Raw genomic sequence first — 19376 nt, forward strand, 5'->3', positions numbered from 1 at the left:
ACATCGATGAGAGAGAAACATCAACCAGCTGCCTCCTGCACACCCCCCCACTGGGGATGTACCCGCAAACATGCCCTTGACCAGAATCGAACCCGGGACCCTTCAGTCCGCAGGCCGATGCTCTATCCACTGAACCAAACCGGTCTTGGCTTGTTTCATGAAACTTTAAAAAAATATATATTTTATCGATTTATTACAGAGAGGAAGGGAGAGAGAGAGAGAGCTAGAAACCTCCATGAGAGAGAAACATTGATCAGCTGCCTCCTGCACAACCCCCACCAGGGATGTGCCCACAGTCAAGGTACATGCCCTGGACCAGAATCGAACCTGGGACCTTTCAGTCTGCAGGCCGAGTATCTCTCCACTGAGTCAAACCGGTTTCAGCTCCATGAAACTTTTTTTGTGTGCGTGTCACTTTAGTATGTGAGTCCTTAACTAAAGTGTGAATGGTAGGGACCTTGCTTAATAGGCTTTCCGTGAGCACAGCAGCCGGGAATGAAGTACCCTAGGTCTTGCCCAGGTCGCCGCAAACCCGCGGGTGGCAGCAGTAACAGGACCTCCCCGAGTTGTCTGAGCGAAGGAATGAATGGTTACTTTTCACACGAAAGCGTCCGCCCGCCCGTCGCGGCGGCAAAGAAGCCCGGGATTCCAACCGAGAAGAGAAGCCAAGATTCCCTCGCGCAGCCCAGGCCCGTGCGGGCCCAGGTGAGCGCAGCCGCCGCCCAGGCGCCCTCACGTGACCGCGGGCGGCGCGCGCACGCAGACGGCGCCTGCGCGCCCTCTCCCGGAAGTGGCCGGACCGAAGCGCCAGCGGAGCGCCCCGTCCGTCCGCCGGTGGGTCCGCCAGTCCGCCAGCCCGGCTCCCCGGCCGCTCCTCAGCCTCGGTCGCTTGTCCCGCAGTTGCTTTGGCCGGAACGTCGGCGGCGGCGGAGGAGCTCGCCATGGCGACGTTCATCTCGGTGCAGCTGAAGAAGACCTCGGAGGTGGACCTGGCCAAGCCGCTGGTGAAGTTCATCCAGCAGACGTACCCGAGCGGCGGCGAGGAGCAGGCCCAGTACTGCCGCGCGGCCGAGGAGCTCAGCAAGCTGCGCCGCGCCGCGCTCGGCCGCCCGCTGGACAAGCACGAGGGCGCGCTGGAGACGCTCATGAGGTGGGCCGGGCTCGGGGCCGCCTGCAGCCTGCCGCCCCCTTCCTTCCTCCTCCTTCCTCCCTCCTCCTTCCACCCTCCTCCTCTCCCACTTCCCTGCCTCACACCCTGGGCCCAGACCCGGCCGCCCGCTGGCCTGGTGGGGCGCGTAGGTGTGGTCTGCATTCCTTCCTGGTGAGCAGGAGCCGCCCCGCCGGCTGCGGCTGCCTATGCCCGGGCTCCGGGGGGGATCGGCCCTGCCTGGCTCTGCCCGGGCTCCGGGGGGGATCGGCTCTGCCTGGCTCTGCCCGGGCTCCGGGGGGATCGGCCCTGCCTGGCTCTGCCCGGGCTCCGGGGGTGGGGTGGGGGGGGGATCGGTCCTGCCGGTTCGCCGCAGCTCTCGGTCCTCCCGGCTCGGAGGATCGAATATCTCGGAGGAACCGTCTGCCACGGACGGATCGGTCTCTCTCATGCCACATTTACTCAGAACTAGCCAACCCCCCGACTAGTTTCTTTTTTTTTTTTTTTTTTTTTTGGTGGGGAGGAATGTCTTGAATTAAGACTCACCCTCCGAACCCCCACTTTTTTGGATTTCTTGGCCAGATTTCAGTTTCAAAATAGAGGTTGCTTGAGGGATGTAGGAGAATTGGGACAAATGTCTGTTACTTATTACATTGTCCACTTGAAATGAGCCCATCTTCCCAAGTTCATCAGAATCAAATGACAGAAAATTGGAAAATTCCAAAGGTTATAGGAGCTACCGTTCTTTGAAATGACACGTGAGGGACATGCTAGAAGGTGCGAGGGAAATAGCTTAAAATCACTCAGTTCACAAGCAGGTGTGCACATCTTGGAGCACATTTGTTGCTTTACAAATGCTTATGGAGGGTCATTAATGAGAGCTCCTTTTCTGGTCCTTTGCAGTTAGGATAACAGGACATTTCCAGGGCACTTTAGAGTTTAACATTACTTTCGCCTAATCTCATTTTCTACGTGTAACGTAGTCTCTTGTGTAACAGGGCAAACATGGCTGTGTTAGGTTGTAAGTACAAGCCCAGGTTAAATCAGTTTATTTGCCTGGTAACTGAGAAGTTGAGTGATATTGCTTCCTTAGTTTTCAGGAACACTGGATAGCTTCTCGCCTCCATGTTGATTCCTTTGTAGCTGGGCTTTGTTCCTGGATTGGGGAGAGATGGCCACCGGTGGGTCTCCTGTAATTACAGTCATTACACTCAGGATCGTACGTAGGAGAGCGCCTTTTCTCCTTCGCTCTGGCGGAAGGCCATGGGAAGCTCCTCTGTTTGGGTTGGCGTGTGCCATATATGAAGGTGGTTACATGCGCTAATTTCATTGCCAGTCACTCAGCTGGTTTAACTTCTCCATCCCCCATGGATCAAAGCAATAGAGAATGAGGAAGACCTGGTTCCCCCAAAAGGAAGATACTGAATAGATTGCTTAGAGAGATGATGATCTCTTGGTGTCAGTTTTAAAGATAAGACTGTTGGGCTGTAACTATCATTCATTTGATACTTAGTATGAGCATAAAAAAAAAAAAAAGTTAATGCCATAGCTGGTTTGGCTCAGTGGATAGAGCGTCGACCTGCGGACTGAAGGGATCCGGGTTTGATTCCAGTCAAGGGCATATGCCTGGGTTGTAGGCTCGGTCCCCAGTGGGGGGCGTGCAGGAGGCAGCTGATCGATGCTTCTCTCTCATCATTGGTGTTTCTCTCTCTCTCTCTCTCTCTCTCTCTCTCCCTCTCCCTCTCCCTCTCCCTCTCCCTCTCCCTCTCCCTCTCCCTCTCCCTCTCCCTCTCCCTCTCCCTCTCCCTCTCCCTCTCCCTCTCCCTCTCCCTCTCCCTCTCTCTCCCCCTTCCCTTCCTTCTGAAATGGATAAAAATATACTTAAAAATTAATAAAAAAGTTAACCTAGGAATAGTTAGGCATCCTTTAGAATTAACAAACTTTAACAAAAATTTCCAAAACAATTTTTATGTAGACATGAATAGCATTCAGTGTGGTTTTTCCATTAGTAGTATTAAAAAAACATGGGAATAATGAACACTATGAAAACAGTCTTCTTGAATAGTGTGTTTGTTTTGGTACCAACCCTTAAGGAGCTTGGAGTTTTCCGTGACAATTGATGCAGGGATTTAAGACTAACAGACAAGAAAGAATGAATAGTGGATTGTGGTACGGATAGAGTTCTGGTGTGAACTTTAAACCTTCATTCATTTGTTTATCCCTTTATTCTCTTCCCAGGCATAAATGTGAAAACTGTTCCTAGGTATAGGGCTGATGCACAAATAGCCTCTTTGAAACTGACCATGTTTCTTCAGTCTCCTTCATATTATCCTCTCCTCACTCATTTATTATCAACTACTTCCCTCCTCCCCCCTTTCACTTCTTACTCTTCTAGTAGGGTTAGGATAAGTTAATAGACATACTACAGACTATTGGAGGTCTATACAAAAGTTTTATAATGGAGGTCTATACAAAAGTTTTTTGGGTATATATCTGTAAAAATCAAGCATTTGTGAGATATGTGTTCCAATCAAACAATATCGTTTAATAATTATGTTGGATAATTGTGTAAATAACATTAATTTACATGTTTTTAACTTAATGAACTTTTAAATACAATTTTCAAAAAGGAGGGGTTAAGTTAATTCCTACAGAATAGAAGCTAGCTTGATTAGCACGGGTACACTGCTCCACAAATAGGTCCAGTGATGGAGCTGCCTTTTTATTATTACGAACATGGAGATATTCCAGTAAAATTTCCCAAAATACACTCTTAAGTGTATTTATTATGTTGAGAATGTAGTGTCATCCTGTATAAAGTAGCTTTACTAAAAATTGATCAGAAGAGCCTTGATAAATGGTGAACTTCAGGGTGATCAGATGGGAATCCTGTATTATAATTTTTTTTTTGGTGGGGGCTAGAAGAAGCTCCAGTGTTCATGTCTTTTGTAGTGATTAGTATTTTTAGAGAGGAAGCTTGCAGTCTCTTTCCATGAAAAAGTTTGGTTGTCAGCTTTCTGAAATTTCATTGGGGAATTGGATGTTGGGGATCTCAACTACCATGTATGCAGTCTTTTATACCATCTATTTTTAGTGTGGCGCCTGTATCAGCTTTGGATTCAGCTGCATGTGGTAGATCTCAAGTCATCAGGGAATTAAATTATGATTTTACTCCTGTGTAGACAGTTGGTAGAGGGTAGTTCTGATAGTCCAGGGCTGGTTTAGTGGTTCTGTTAAGTTCATCAGGCTTAGGCTCCATCCAGCTTTCCATTCTATAGAATCCTTTTCCTCAGGGTCCAGATAGCAGTCATAACCAAGCGTAAGATAGCAGGAAGGGCCGAAACCGGTTTGGCTCAGTGGATAAGAGCGTCGGCCTGTGGACTAAAAGGTCCCAGGTTTGATTCTGGTCAAGGGCATGTACCTTGGTTGCAGGCACATCCCCAGTAGGGAGTGTGCAGGAGGCAGCTGATCGATGTTTCTCTTTCATCGGTGTTTCTAACTCTCTATCCCTCTCCCTTTCTCTCTCTAAAAAAATCAATTTTATATATATCGATATATATACATATATATACATATATATACATATATATACATATATATACATATATATACATACATATATATATATATATATATATATATATATATATATATATATATATATATATATATAAAAGGAAAGCAGGAAGGGAGGAAGGAGATAGTGCAGAAACTGCCCCACAATACCCTGCTCATATGTAATTGGCTGTTATGTATGTCTACATCTCATGGAAGGGCAGGATAAGAAAAGGAATTTTTATTAAAGTCAGCCGCATACCCAGCTAAAATCTGGGTTTTGTTAGTAAGGAAGAAGGAGAGAGAATGATGTTGACAACATTCCTAACCAAAGCTTCTCAATACCCATCCTCTCCACTTAGCTGTGCTTGATAGCCCTAACATTTCCTGTAAATCTGCTCTCCGAATACGGGATCTGGTAGTCAAAGGTTTCAGAGATTTTTCCACTGCACTTTCTCTTCCCAGCCTCATATTGAAATCCTGTCTTCAGTGGTACCTCATGTTTCTTAATTCAGATTCTTGTTGGCTTCTCTGACATGATTTGACTTATATTTTGTTAGCTCCCTGTCCCCAGGCAGTTAGATTTTCAGCTTTATCTGCTTCCTTCACTTTTTACCTTTTACAGAATTTCACTGAAACCTCTTGCATGCTGTTGTGCCCTATCCCATTATTCTTTGTGCATTTGCATCTTTTTAATTTTAATTAATTTTTTAGCCCTAGCTCAATGGATAGAGTGTTGGCCCGTGGACTGAAGGGTCCCAGGTTTGATTCTGGTCAAGGGCACATGCCCAGGTTATGGACTCGATCCCCACTGTGGAGCATGCAGGAGGCAGCCTATCAATGATTGTCATCATTGATGTTTCTATCTCTCCCTTCCTCTCTGAAATCAATGAAATACATTTAAAAAAAGAAACCACAACACTTAAAAAAAAAAGAAAAGAAAAGAAATTAGTGACATTTTGGGAGAGAGCAGAAAAGGGTGTTTTTCCCCCCCCCAGATCTCTTTGTATCTGCATTTTCAATTTTCCACAGTGGTTGCATCAATATCCATTTCCAGTAGCAGGTATATGTGAGTTTTTTATTTCACGTCCATTCTAATACTCACTGATTAATAATGCAAATTAATTGGGTGGGGTTTTTCTTGCTATACTGATGGATGAGAGATGATAATACCTTGTTTTAGGTCGCAGTGCCCTGATTTCTCAGAGGTCCAGCATGTTATATTTACTTTAGTTTCTTTTTCTGTGAATTGCCTGTTTTTTGTTTTTTCTCTGCTCATTTTCTAGATTGCTAATTTTTTCCTTACTAATTTTTAGGAGTTATTTACCTTTTCTGGCTATCCCTCCCCCTTATGTATATTGCAGATATATATGTTTCTTGTCTCTTAATTGTATTTATGTTGTCTTTAGTCACACAGAAGTTCTTGCAAAATGTTTTATTCTTCTTATAATCTGTTTTTTTTCAGTTTTTTTCCTTGTTCCTAATGTTGTGAATGTGTTATATATGATTTTGCTCCTTGATCTGATTTGTTAAAGGTTTGTAGCCACCTTTTTTTTTTTTTAAACAAAACAAAACACATTTTTTATTGATTTCAGAGAGGAAGGGAGAGGGAGAGAGAGATAGAAACATCATTGATGAGAGAAAATCATTGATTGGCTGCCCCCCCTCCAAACCCTATACTGGAGATCATCTGCAACCTGGGCGTGTGCCCTGACTCAGAATCAAACCACGACTTCCAATGTGACTTCCTGGTTCACAGGTTGATGCTCAATCACTGAGTGATCTCTTTTTACACACTAAGTCTAATTTTATTTTAGGACTGTATGTTTTTTTCTGAGTCCGCTTTTGGCTGTATCCAGCTGGTTTTGATATATAGTATTCTCATTGATGTTTTTAATAATTTGTAATTTTTAGTTCTGTTTTCATTAACTTGAGTCATTTATATAGATTTTGTAAGTTTCTAAATAGATTTGTCTATCATCCTTTTGTGGTTTAAAATTTAGTTTTATTGTATTATGAAAATAACTTTTTCATTTGAAAAATAATGTGGATGGAACTAGACTCATGATTTCTGAAGTTTTTTTCAAGCACTAGTGCTTTATAGATAGGAAAGAAAGTATTGCAGTTCGGTTTTGCTTACATTCTGATTCTTTGTTTAGGGGTGAAGATGCTGAGATAATGTTAGCACTATTGCTGTTAGTGTGCTAATCAAAGTGGAGGATGCAAAGATAGACACACACCTTATTCCTCTTACATCTGTTTTTCTCCATAGTACTTATCGCTACCTACTATACTGTATTTTAACTTAGGTTGTTTGTTTCCCACTCTCACCCCCAAAAGTTTTAGAACATCCCAATTTCCTAAAACTGTGTTTGTTGCATAGTAAGCTCTTAGTATATGTTTGTTGGATGGATGAATGAGGAAAGGCTTCTTTGATGACATGTCAGCCTAGATAAGAAAGGTGGGAAATTGTGATGGGAAAATTTTCAGGTAGAGAGGGGGGGAAAAAAAAGTAAAAAAATGTGTGAAAGCTTAGGGCCAAGAGAGAGCACAGACGTTAGTGACTATAATGCACAGGGAATATTCTGAGATGAGGCTTTGAGAGTGTTGAATGATGGCCAGGCAATGCCAGACCTTATCACATTTTTGGATATAGTTTTAAAAATAACGGGACTTCATTATAGGTTTGAGTACTTAATACTTCAGTGTTTGTTTCCTAAGTATAAGAATACTCTCCTGTATAATCACCACAGTACAACTTTCAAAATCAGGAAATTAACATTGATTGAATATTACCATTTAATTTATAGAATTCATTAAAATTTTGTTGATTCTCCCAGCAATGTTTATAGGTTCAGGATCCTGCATTGCTTTTAATTGTTATCTCTCTAGTTCTCTAATCTGGAACAGTTCCTCCATTTTTCCCTTGTCTTTTGCAGCCTTGACATTTTTGAGGAGTACAGGGTAGTTACTTTGTAGAATGTTGCTCAATAGGGATTTGTCTCATATTTTCTCATGATTCATGCATTTTGGGGCAGTAGTACCACCAAAATGATGCTGTGTTCTTTTTAGTGCCTATCAGGAAGAACACTATTTGATTTGTCCTATTGCTGGTAATGTTAACTTTCATCACTTGATTAAGATGGTATTTCCCAGGTTTCTTAACCTTATAATTAATTATAAGTGTGTTATGCTAATTACTAAGTATTTTGTGGAAAAATACTTTGAGACTATGTATGCAATATCCTATTTTCATCAAACTTTTGTTTTAGTATCCATTGTGACTCTTACCTGAATCAGGCATTATATTCTGAAAGTGTCAAATGATGATTTTCCTAACTCCATTATTTCTTCTACATTTATTAGTTGGCATTGTACAGTAGGGTAGAGCTTTTCCTGTTCATTTGTTCATATATACTTCAGAATAATGTTCTTCATTTCCTGAATGGGTTATGATTTGTTACTTTATTTAAATTTTTCTAGACTTGACTAGTGGGAGCCCATTAAAGCTAATTCCTGTGTCCTTTTGACATGTTCTCATATTTTTAAAAATACTTCCTTAACTTTCTGGAATAGCAAGATGTTTTAGGCTTGAGTCTTCAATTTTCTCAGTCTCAGCCACGGAGTCACTCACATGTCTAAGGAGCACTGGCTCCTTTTAATGGAGAGCATTATTTGAGCATTACATTTACTTATTGCTTCTGGACCCCCTCAACATACACATTTAGGAAATATACACACATAAATCCCCTACACCTGTTTTTTATATTTTTCTACTATATTAAAAAGTAAATTCATATTGATACCTCTAATTCCAGTCCAAAGCCATAGAATTTATTCTCTCCTTAATAGTAACTCCTTTCTCTGATATTTAGAAACCTGGCTTCTATTATCTTCAGTGTATTTACTTAACTGTTCAATTCTTCCTGTTTGTAATCAAACTTATGGCCGTGCCAGCCAGTAACTTGATCTCAGGCACGTTGCCCTTCCTCAGAAAACTGACCTCAGAAATAACCTTTGGAAAGATAGTCCTCATGAAGGGGTGGAGGGCTAGGAGATGATAAGGGAAGGAGGAAAGATTAGAGGCCAGTTAGAACGCTTGGCTTTGGATACCTCCTCATCCCTTTTGCTAGCTCAAAGGTCATACTGATGCGGGGAAAGACTGCTTATATATATATATATATATATATATATATATATATATATATATATACACACACACTAGTGGCCCAGTGCATGAAATTCATACTCTTGGGGTGGGGTGGGGACTCCCCAAGCATGGCCTGTACCCTGTCACAGTGCTGAAGCCCTGAAATCCACTGCTCCTAAGAGGTAGGCCCCACCCACCCATCTGTGGCTCCTCGATGGATTACCCTGAAGAGGACCGCCAGTGCAGATGCACGGAGGCCCCCGCCATGGCCCCTGTCTCCGGAGGGCCACAGCAGAGGCCTGCGGACCCCTGCCTGGGGCCACGTGCCTCCGGAACCCCAGCCTGGCCCCCAGCGGAGGCCTCTTCGCATACCTGTAGACCTCTGGCACAGGTGCGTGTAGAGGCCTCTCTGCCATGACCCTGCCCCTGTCCCCAATGCTGCAAGTCCCCACCCACCCACACCTGCTTTGCACGCAGCCTGCTGATCGGTTGTTACTGTGACGTCGTCCTGACTAATATGCATATTACACAATTATTAATATAGATGTATATATTTAACATATTTTTATTGATTTCAGAGAGGAAGGGAGAGGGAGAGAGAGAGAGAGAGAAATATCATTGAGGAGAGAGAATCATTGATTGGTTGCCTCATGCACACCTCACAGTAAGGATCGAGCCCACAACCTGGGGATGTGCCCTTCACCGGAATCAAACCCAGGGGACCCTTAGGTCACAGGCCGAAACTCTGTCCACTGAGCCATATCAGCTAGGGCTAGACTGCTTCATATTTGAAGATCATTCTGGCTGCTCTGTAGAGAATATATTGAAAAGAATGAGAAAGGCCCTGACTCATTTGGTTGGTGTGTTCCAAAATGTTGCAGGTTTGAGTCCCAGTTAGGGCACATACTTAGGTTGCGGGTTTGGTCCCTGGTTGGGGCACTTACAGGAGGCAACTGATCCATGTTTCTCTTTCACATCGATGTTTCTCCCTCTCTCTCTTTCTGTCTCACTTTCAAAAAAAATCAAGAAAACATATCTTTGGGTGAGGATTAAAAAAAAAAATAAAAAGAAGAAGAAAAAGAAAAGAATGAGAAAGGAGAAAATGAGACAGGTTGACCAGGAAACGGATTAGACTACCTTGAAGGGAGAGTAGTAGCTTTGATGAATTGTGTGGCAGTGGTGAAGATGGACAGAAGTGCGCATACCCAAAACACATTTAAGTATGTATTTTTATTAATTTCAGAGAGGAAGAGAGAGGGGGAGAGATAGAAACAGTTATGATGAGAGAGAATCATTGATTGGCTGCCTCCTGCATGCCCCCTACTGGAGATGAGTCCCAGTATGTGCTCTTGACTGGAATCGAACCTGGGACTCTTCAGTTCACAGGTTGATGCTCTATCCACTGAGCAAAACCAGCTAGGGCCCCAAAACATATTTAAAAGTTGGCACACCTGTTCTTATTGAGCAGTTTACCAGAGATATTAATATGCTCAATGGATATGACCAGTTATCCTAATAAGAAATAATATTTTAAGAAATGCTTTGGTTTTTCTGTTTAGATATTTGCCTATAGGTAATAATAGTTGATAAGTATTTTTCTTTGGAGGGAGGATGAGTTTTTGTTCAGTTTTTTCACTGCATGCATTTAGCTTTTGGTTAAACATTAAACGATTATGTTCAGAAACTTCAAAATGGCTGATTAATTTGTGGGCCACTCAAGGTAAGCATGAATAATGTTGGTGTACTCTTTAACCAGTTGTATTTACATAAATGTGCATAATATTTAACTCTGCTAATTTTAACTTTTGCTCTGTGTTTTAGATATTATGATCAAATTTGTTCCATTGAACCTAAGTTCCCATTTTCTGAAAATCAGGTAAGTCATTTGTTTAATTTGCAAAGTTATATGATAATGGCAAGTTACCCATTTCCTCCCACTCATGGTATCATTTTATTAAAATAAACGGTGTCTGTTCATTATCTTTAGGTTTTTATGAGACTTTTTTTTATTAGCTTAGGCCCATCTGATACAAATTTATGTCTTTTTGAAGAATGTTTCCTAGGATTCTATTCATGTCATTCCTCACTAACTTCTGTATATATATTTAACTGTGTTTTATGTCCACTATTGACTGATTAATCGATAGTGTTCTTCCCTTTGACTTTTACAGAATTAAGAGAGAAACTAATTCAGGAAGTATTAGTTTTAGTTTATTTACTTTAAAAAAGTATGTGAGTGTTTGGGGTAGGAGGTGGGTGGACAGGGAAAAGGGGTGGTGGTAGATGAACTAAGAAAGGCAAAAGGCTAAAAACTGGTGATAGGTGTATTGGGGGTTCATTATGTTATTCTCTCTAGTTTTGAGTATATTGAAAATACTCTCACCTAGAGTTAAAAAGTTAGATTGCAGCACATAATTTAAAAGAGGCTAACTTCTTTTAAATCATCATATGCAGAATATTTTAGAAGCGTGAAATGCAGTGTTTTAAAATTTATGACAGAAACTCTTTATGTATAACATGCATACAGAAAAGTGAAAGAAAATATGTGTATAGCTTGAATCTTCATAAAGTGAATATACATGTATAACTACTACTCAAATCAAGAAGTAAATTATCTTATGCCATCCACCAAAGATAAACATTCTCTTACTTTTGTCATCATAGAATAGTTTTTATTTTATCTTCTGGGAAACCTGTAGTACTTACTTTATTGCCTGTGCTTCTCTTGGCTTATTTGACAATTAAGTTCATAATCTTCTCAATCCATTGTGTGTTTATAAAGATGAATAAGATTGTGTGTTTTGGAGAAGACAATATGTGTACAATTACTGAAGCAGAGTGACCGATTGAAATAACTTAGTGCCAGTATTTTACTTAAAAAAAAAAAATTATGACTAAGAAAGGAAAAGGACTTGATTGGTTAGAGAAGATGATGTTTTAGATAGGTTGAAACTTTTGTCTTTTTTCTTATTGTGAATTTTTCTCTGAAAGAGACTTAATATTAATGAGGTTCAAGAAGGTAACATAATCTTCTGTTTTCTCTTCATCAAGATCTGCTTGACATTTACCTGGAAAGATGCTTTTGATAAAGGCTCACTTTTTGGAGGGTCTGTAAAGTTGGGTATGTAATTTTTTATAATAAATGATGGGAAACTTAGTCTAAACACTTTGTTTTAGGTTTTAAAAATTGCTCTTGTAATGATTCTTTTAAAATAAGAAACATTTTTACATTTTCTTTTCTTTTTTCAACATCAACTTTTAATGGAATTTAAAAAATTTTGTAGAGAGCCTATACCTTGCCAGGCACTGTCCTAGTTATAAAAGTGAATAAGACAGTTGTATTCAAACTGATTGGGAAGAAAGTTGATCAGCCTATGAACAAGGGGAGCATGGATGAGGAAGTTAATTCTGTCTGTTGAAAGTAAGCAGTGTTTGAGTTAGCCTTTGAAGGGTGAATTTGGTTTTTCCAGATAGAAAATATTATTATAGGTAGAACATTTTAATCAAAGGTTAGAAGAGTGAGGCTTTATCTGCTAGCTCAGCATATAACCTCTCTGTGCCTTAATTTTCTCATCTGTGTGAAGTAGGGAATAGTACTGTGAAGTACTGTTTATCTCATTGGGTTTTGGTGTGGATTAAATGAGTGAATTTATGTAAAGTCCTTACAATAGTGCTCAGTAAATATGAGCTGCAATGAATGTTAATATTACATATAACCATATATGTTATATATAGTACATATGTATTATAGAATATATGCTATGCACTATTACATAACAGTATTATTCACTATAAATTACATCCAATACATATTAGTATAATACTAAACATTGTTAAGGCTTGAAACCGTAGGTTGAGTTGAGGGTTATGGAAGGAGAAGACATTGGAAAGAAGATTGTGAAGTTATAAATAGTATACTTGTGAGTTTTGTACTTTCTTCTTACATATTAAAAAAAAAACATTTTTATTGATCTTAGATAGGAAGTGAGAGGGAGAGAGAGACAGAAACATCAACGATGAGAGAGAATGATTGATCGGCTGCCTTCCGCACCCCCCCCCTCCCCCCCACTGGGCACCAAGCCGCAACCTGGGCATGTGCCCTTGACTGGAATCGAACCTGGGACCCTTCAGTCCGCAGACTGACACTCTATCCACAGAATCAAACTGGCCAGGGCTCTTCTTACATATTAATAGCTAACATTTATTGAGTACATATTCCATCCAGGCACTGAATTCTGTAGGAGCCTAATGAGGAAAGGCACTGTTATTAACAGTTGAGCAAACTGATTTAGAAAGATTAAATGACTTCTGAGATTATATGGCAGGGATTTAATGAAGCCAGATATGAATCCAGAAAGCCTAGCTTCAGAGACTAGGGAAAAACTGACCAGTTAAGAGTCTTGTGAGAGTCATTATGGATGAAATTAGACAAGAAGTGTATGTGGGTCAGAGGAGAAGGGGTGGGATTGAGAGACATTTCAGAAATGAAACTGGATCTACTATTAGAGGGAAGAGTAGGAATTAAGGATGGATGCTAATTAAGATTTATAACTTGGTTTGACCTGATGATTTATTCCTTTCAATAAGTAGGTTGAGTTTGAGTTTTCTGTGTTATGTCGGGGTGGAAACTTTTCTTTGGCATTTGGAAATAATGGATTTCAAGCTCAAAAGAGGTAGTTTTGGGAACAATTACCACTATATGATAGTAAATTTATCCCCTCTGGTAGAGTATAGATTGGGAAAAGTGTGAAAGCCAGATCTAGAGAATACGACATTCAGGGGAAATAGTGGAAGAGATTCCTGAGAATGAGGCTGAGAAAAAGCTTTCAGATCTCAGGGGAAACAGGGAGGAATAGAGATAGTATTGACCTGAATGCCAGAAGAGTTTCAACGACCATGTAGTTCAATGGTTCCTGGGCCTGGTTGCACAGTAGAATTGCCTGGGGGAAATATTAAAGATGCAGGTATATCTTTAAAGGTAAAGTTACAGAATGCCAGATGTGATAGGAAGGTATTTCAAGGTGAGGTACTGGAATCAGTGTCTTTGAAAAGATCTCCTGGTGACTTTGATGTTCATCCAGGTTGGAACATTATTGACAGTCATTATAGTAGGGGTCAAGTCATGTAAGGTTGGAGAAGTCACTGGATTTGGCAACAAAAGTTTTGCTAGGGCCATGCCGCAGGAGCCAAATTGCATCAGGTTGCGAGCTGGACCAGAAGCAATGAAATGGAAACAGCAACTATGAGTTGTTTATTTTGGGAAACTTGAGGTAAAGACTTGAGAGTAAAGGGAGCATGATGCTGAGAGAGAGGCAAGGTCAAGAAAAGGATTTTTAGTGATATTGAGACGAGCAAATTTGTAGGTTGAGAATAAGGAGCAGATGGTAAGAGAACTAAATGATAATTAGTAAGATAGGTTCAATGATGAACCAAGTTCCTGGAGGAAGTGGGAGGCAAAAACAAAAGCTTAAATAAAGCAGGAAGTAGTTCATCAATGTATTTATAGTGCTAAATATTGGAGTTAAATGTCCTTTAGTAATGTTTTTTTTTTTTTTTTTTTTTTTTTTTTTTTTTTAATATATTTTATTGATTTTTTTACAGAGAGAGGAAGGGGAGAGGGATAAAGAGTTAGAAACATCCATGAGAGAGAAACATGGATCAGCTGCCTCCTGCACACCTCCTACTGGGGATGTGCCCGCAACCAAGGTACATGCCCTTGACCGGAATCGAACCTGAGACCTTTCAGTTCACAGGCTGACGCTCTATCCACTGAGCCAGACTAGTTTCGGCAGTAATGTCTTGATTAAATAAAGCATGGGTTATTCATTCATTAGAATATTGTGTAATTTTGCATTCTAAGAATGATAATGTAAATATATATTTGACATTTAAAGGTATCTTCATGGAATATTGAGTAAAAGGCCTGTTACAGGATACAGCTGCTGCATTTTTATCAACAGTGGGTAATTCTGGGAGGGGTAACATATTTGGTGATTTTTATTTTCTTTTGTAGTTTTTAAAAACTATTTTAAGTTTTAGAAAAACTATATAATCAAACTGTTTTCATTTTGAAAGGCTTTGTGTGAAAAAGAAGAGCACAGCTCAGCCGGCGTGGCTCAGTGGTTGAGCGGCGACCTCTGAACCAGGAGGTCTTAGTTAGATTCCCAGTCAGGGCACATGCCCGGGTTGTGGACTTGATCCCCAATAGGGGGTATGCGGGAGGCAGTTGATCAATGATTCTCTCTCATTGATGTTTTTATTTCTCTCTCCCTCTTCCTTCCTCTCTGAAATCAATTAAAAAAAAAATAAAAAAAAATATATATATATATATAAAGAGCACAGGTTAAAATAGGGACGAGTTGAATATTAAGAAAAAGAGCTATTTGAAGGAAGGAGAATTGAATATTTATTTTTTAAAAAACCACCTGATTTGTGTTTAGGTCAGATAGGAGAGATCATAAAGGAAAAAAAAGTAATATTTAGTTCTAAGGAAAAAAAGTTTTCACAGAGTATTTTATACATAAGAAATCCTATATAATAATCCTATATAATAAAAGGCTGATATGCAAATTGTTACCTTGGGAGTTCAACTGGGAGACAGGGAGTTTAATCGCTTGCTATGATGTGTGCTGACCACCAGGGGGTGCCATCGGACATGGCGGGTGACCAGTGGCGGCAGTGGGCTGCTAAGGGAGTGCGGGAAAGAGGAGACAGGGAGGTCGGGAGGTGGGGAGGCAGGGAACCATGTGGTGGCTGCATGAGAGGTGGCGATATGAGCAGGTAGTGAGGGAAGGAGGAGGCACAGAGGCAGGGAGGAGGGGAACCTGATTGGCCCTGATTGCTGGCCAGGCCTAGGGATCTTATCCACGAATTTTGTGCACCAGGCCTCTAGTGTTAAAATAAAAGTCTACAGCTTGGGAAGGAAGAGGGAGATAGAAATATCAATGGTGAGAGAGAATCATTGATTGGTTGCCTCCGCACCCGCCACACTGGGATTTAGCCTGCAACCGGAGCATGTGCCCTGATTGGGAATCGAGCTGTGACTTCCTGGTTCATAGGTTGTCCCCTCAATCACTGAACCACACCAGCCGGGCTGTTTTTTTTAAAATTAAAAAACAAAAAATTTTTTATGGTAGCTAAGTGGATGTGAGGCCTGTAGATTATTGACCAAAGTTGTATTTTAAATAATTGAATAATTTGTTAGTCTTTGAGATGTATTGGCATAATGGAATGAGGCATGGAAGGTCAGCTAGGAGGTTCTGGCATTTGCTTAGGTTTGTAATAATGAGGAATTGGTTTAAATGTGGTGGGAAGATATACTTTTTAGAGAAGTGATGGAAAAATAGAAATAATGTATTTGAATTTAAGTGAGATGATGTGAAAATGAATTTTCATTTTGAATCTGACTACTAACAGTGTGGACATACAGGGAAGGAAAGAATAACATATTGATCTGTTGAATTTTAGATAATGGGAATATTGTTATGAAAATAAATGTCTAGCAGGGCAGCCATCAATATGGGAGCCTCTGAATGAGAAAACAGGTCTGGAAACTTGTTTTTGTGAGAGGCAATGGGATAGAGATGATATTATTCTCTTTGAAACATTAATTTTCTTTAGAAAAAAATAATCTGATAAATTTTCCTTCTCAATTTTTTACAGCTCTTGCAAGCTTAGGATATGAAAAGAGCTGTGTGTTGTTCAATTGTGCAGCCTTAGCTAGCCAAATTGCAGCAGAACAGAACCTGGATAATGATGAAGGATTGAAAATCGCTGCTAAGCATTACCAGGTATGCAGAACAGTAGTTACTACATAATGATCAACACTAAGTTGGATTAAATTGAAAATAATTTGCATTTAGGTTTACAGACATTTCTATATACACAGATTTTTTTTGGAAAGTAGCACATTTTTTAATGAATTGATTTATATTTTTGAGGTTCTTAGATAAACTACATACTATAAACCAGTTCTCATTTTCCTCACCATTGTATACCCAGCACCTAGCACAGTGCCTGGCACATAATGGCTCAATAAATTAGGTTCAAATTATAAAATGTATGAAATAAACTCATTAAAAATTTTTGTACATTTTATTTTAATATTTTTTTCTTATAGTGAGACACTTGTATAGTTTCACACAAGTCACAAAACTTAAGACCTCTTAGCAAGAAAAGTTTAACTTTGACACTTGTGGAGAGGTCATATTTACATGTGGTCAGATATGTAATGCTATACTATATTTACTAATAAGGCATATGATTTTTGTGGCAATTGTTATTTATTTAGCTTTAATTTTTTTGTTTTAATTTAAAGAACAATAAGTGATTATTGTTAAGTGGTAATATCTATAATTTTGTTTTCATGCTTTATGTTACTTTATAAGTTTCAGAGTTTTTTCATATACATTATTTGACTCTCAGGTAAACCAACCATGTGAGGCATGTTATATAATGTCATTCTCATTTTACAAACAGGAAGACTAAGGGCAGAAGTTTTAATAAAGTGGTGCATTGGAGTTCCAAGTGTCCTGATTCCAACCAACCAAATTTAGTGGAATTCCAAATGGTCCTTCCAGTGTCTCCCAGAGGTGGAGTCTGATTTTTCCCATTGTTGAAGTTTAGGGGAGAGGTGAGGAATGCCGTTTTAGAAAAGTGAGAGGATAGCACACTTTAAGCAAACAATGTACTCCATATTGTTGCTTACCATACAATCAGATAATGCATATGTACCTTTTCTTTTTGAGGCCATAAATGGCAAATGTTTTAAAATGCAGTAATGAAGTAAATTTCTATTTAGTTTTCTATTAGTTGTAATTGTGAACTGGCATGTGAGCTTTTAGAGGGCATTTTGAATTATTGAGGACACATTCCATTCTGTGAGTCACTTCTGTGTTTCACAGCAGGACACCTAGCGATGGAAAGATAACTAATTGTACTACAAGACCTAGATTCTTTTCTAGGCCGCTTGCCACCAAGAGCTGCATGGCCTGTCTAACTTCTTTAACTGCTGTAGGCCTCCAGTTCCGTATCTGTGAATGAGAGACTGGACTCTTTGCTGTTCTAGTCTGTGATTCTGTTTGTTTGTTTAGGCAGGGTCAGCTGATCACTCTCTGCAGGTACTCTAGTTTTATGATACTTCATGATTGCAGAAAGCATTATTTTCATTTGAAACAGTTAACCTTTCGTTATCTCTGCATAGCTTTATCTGTGTAATCCACAAAACCTTTAAATCCCAGGCGGACTTCTTTCTTTTTACTAGTATCATTTGTTTCATGAGAGCAAAGTGATTTCAGTGTTAATCTTAGAAAAATATAATTGAGAAGACAAATCTGATGGTCAGTGTTTCACCAAGGAGCTCTGAGAGTCAAATAGAAATCATTAGCATTGGATGGTAATGCTGTCCCTCAGAGGACTAGGTATCTGTACTATTTTAGGCTTCCTTAAGTATATATGTTTAATTGTTTGAGAAATGAATTTGTTTGAGACCAAACCAAGTGCATTCAGTACTAAAAACATTTTAGTATTTTATCCCTGCCTTTATTCTCATATTAGTTTTGAGGAAGTATATCTAAAAATAAGCTTACTCAATTTGTCCTGTTAATATAATTTTTTTTGTTACAAGTGACTTTTTATCTTTGTTAAATTTCTTGTTACTCTATAGTATTTTAGAAAAAATACCCTTATTGTCTGTAGGTCACATGTTTTAGAGCTACTTTGTACAATATAAAATTTAAATAAGTATTCAACTGAGTTAACATTTAGAATAATTTTGTGTCTAACATTAGAAAATTAAGTCTTGCTGAGTTCCTATAAATTCTAAAGAAATTCTTTTCACCCCTCTCTAGTTCGCTAGTGGTGCCTTTTTACACATTAAAGAGACGGTTTTATCTGCCTTAAATCGGGAACCTACTGTGGACATATCTCCAGATACTGTTGGGACCCTCAGTCTTATTATGCTGGCACAGGCCCAAGAAGTCTTTTTTTTAAAGGCCACAAGAGGTAATTCCAATTTGTCATTTTGTTGCATGTGAAAATAAGTGATAGGTTTTTAAAATTAGAAGATGATTAAAATATAACATGTTCATTGTAGAGCATGAACTTGAAACATGCGTTATTGAAAAATTTTAGCTTTCCTTTTTTGAACTTAAGGTGGTACAATGCACATTTAAGAATGTAAGTTGTATTTGCAATCTTTTATAAAATGGATAGTTAGCTATTGTCTTAAAACATTGAACTCTGAAGTAATGTTTACATAGGTTTGTAATATGTCAAAAAATGCATTCATTTAGCTAATAATTCTGTGTTCTAGTCCCTTCTCTAAGCTCTAGGTAAATAGAGTTAGAAGACAAGCAAGATTCCTTATTTCAGGAAGCTTATATTTTAGAGTTGGGGAGATAATAAATAAGAAATTAACTGGCTCAGGTAAAGAGAGATAATGCCTTTAAAGAAAATAAGGTGGGATAATGCCTGGTGGTCTGATCTGGCTGTGGGGTAAGGATGGAGGGGCAGTCATACTAATTT

At 39.4% G+C, this 19376-nt stretch overlaps 1 protein-coding gene across 1 annotated transcript in view; it reads left to right on the forward strand.

Moving 5' to 3' along the window:
* Positions 1 to 775: 775 nt before the first annotated feature.
* The window catches only part of PDCD6IP (programmed cell death 6 interacting protein), a 45069-nt gene continuing 26468 nt past the window's right edge, over positions 776 to 19376 (forward strand). Inside the window, exons 1-5 of the mRNA XM_084902206.1 lie at positions 776 to 1150; positions 10674 to 10728; positions 11904 to 11973; positions 16515 to 16642; positions 18701 to 18854. Coding sequence (XP_084758332.1) covers positions 942 to 1150; positions 10674 to 10728; positions 11904 to 11973; positions 16515 to 16642; positions 18701 to 18854 — 616 coding nt within the window. The 5' untranslated portion in view covers positions 776 to 941. The remainder of the gene's footprint in view (positions 1151 to 10673; positions 10729 to 11903; positions 11974 to 16514; positions 16643 to 18700; positions 18855 to 19376) is intronic.

Source organism: Pipistrellus hanaki (assembly GCF_964339955.1).
Source record: "Pipistrellus hanaki genome assembly, chromosome: 13".
In the NCBI taxonomy this organism is placed as follows: Eukaryota; Metazoa; Chordata; class Mammalia; order Chiroptera; family Vespertilionidae; genus Pipistrellus; species Pipistrellus hanaki.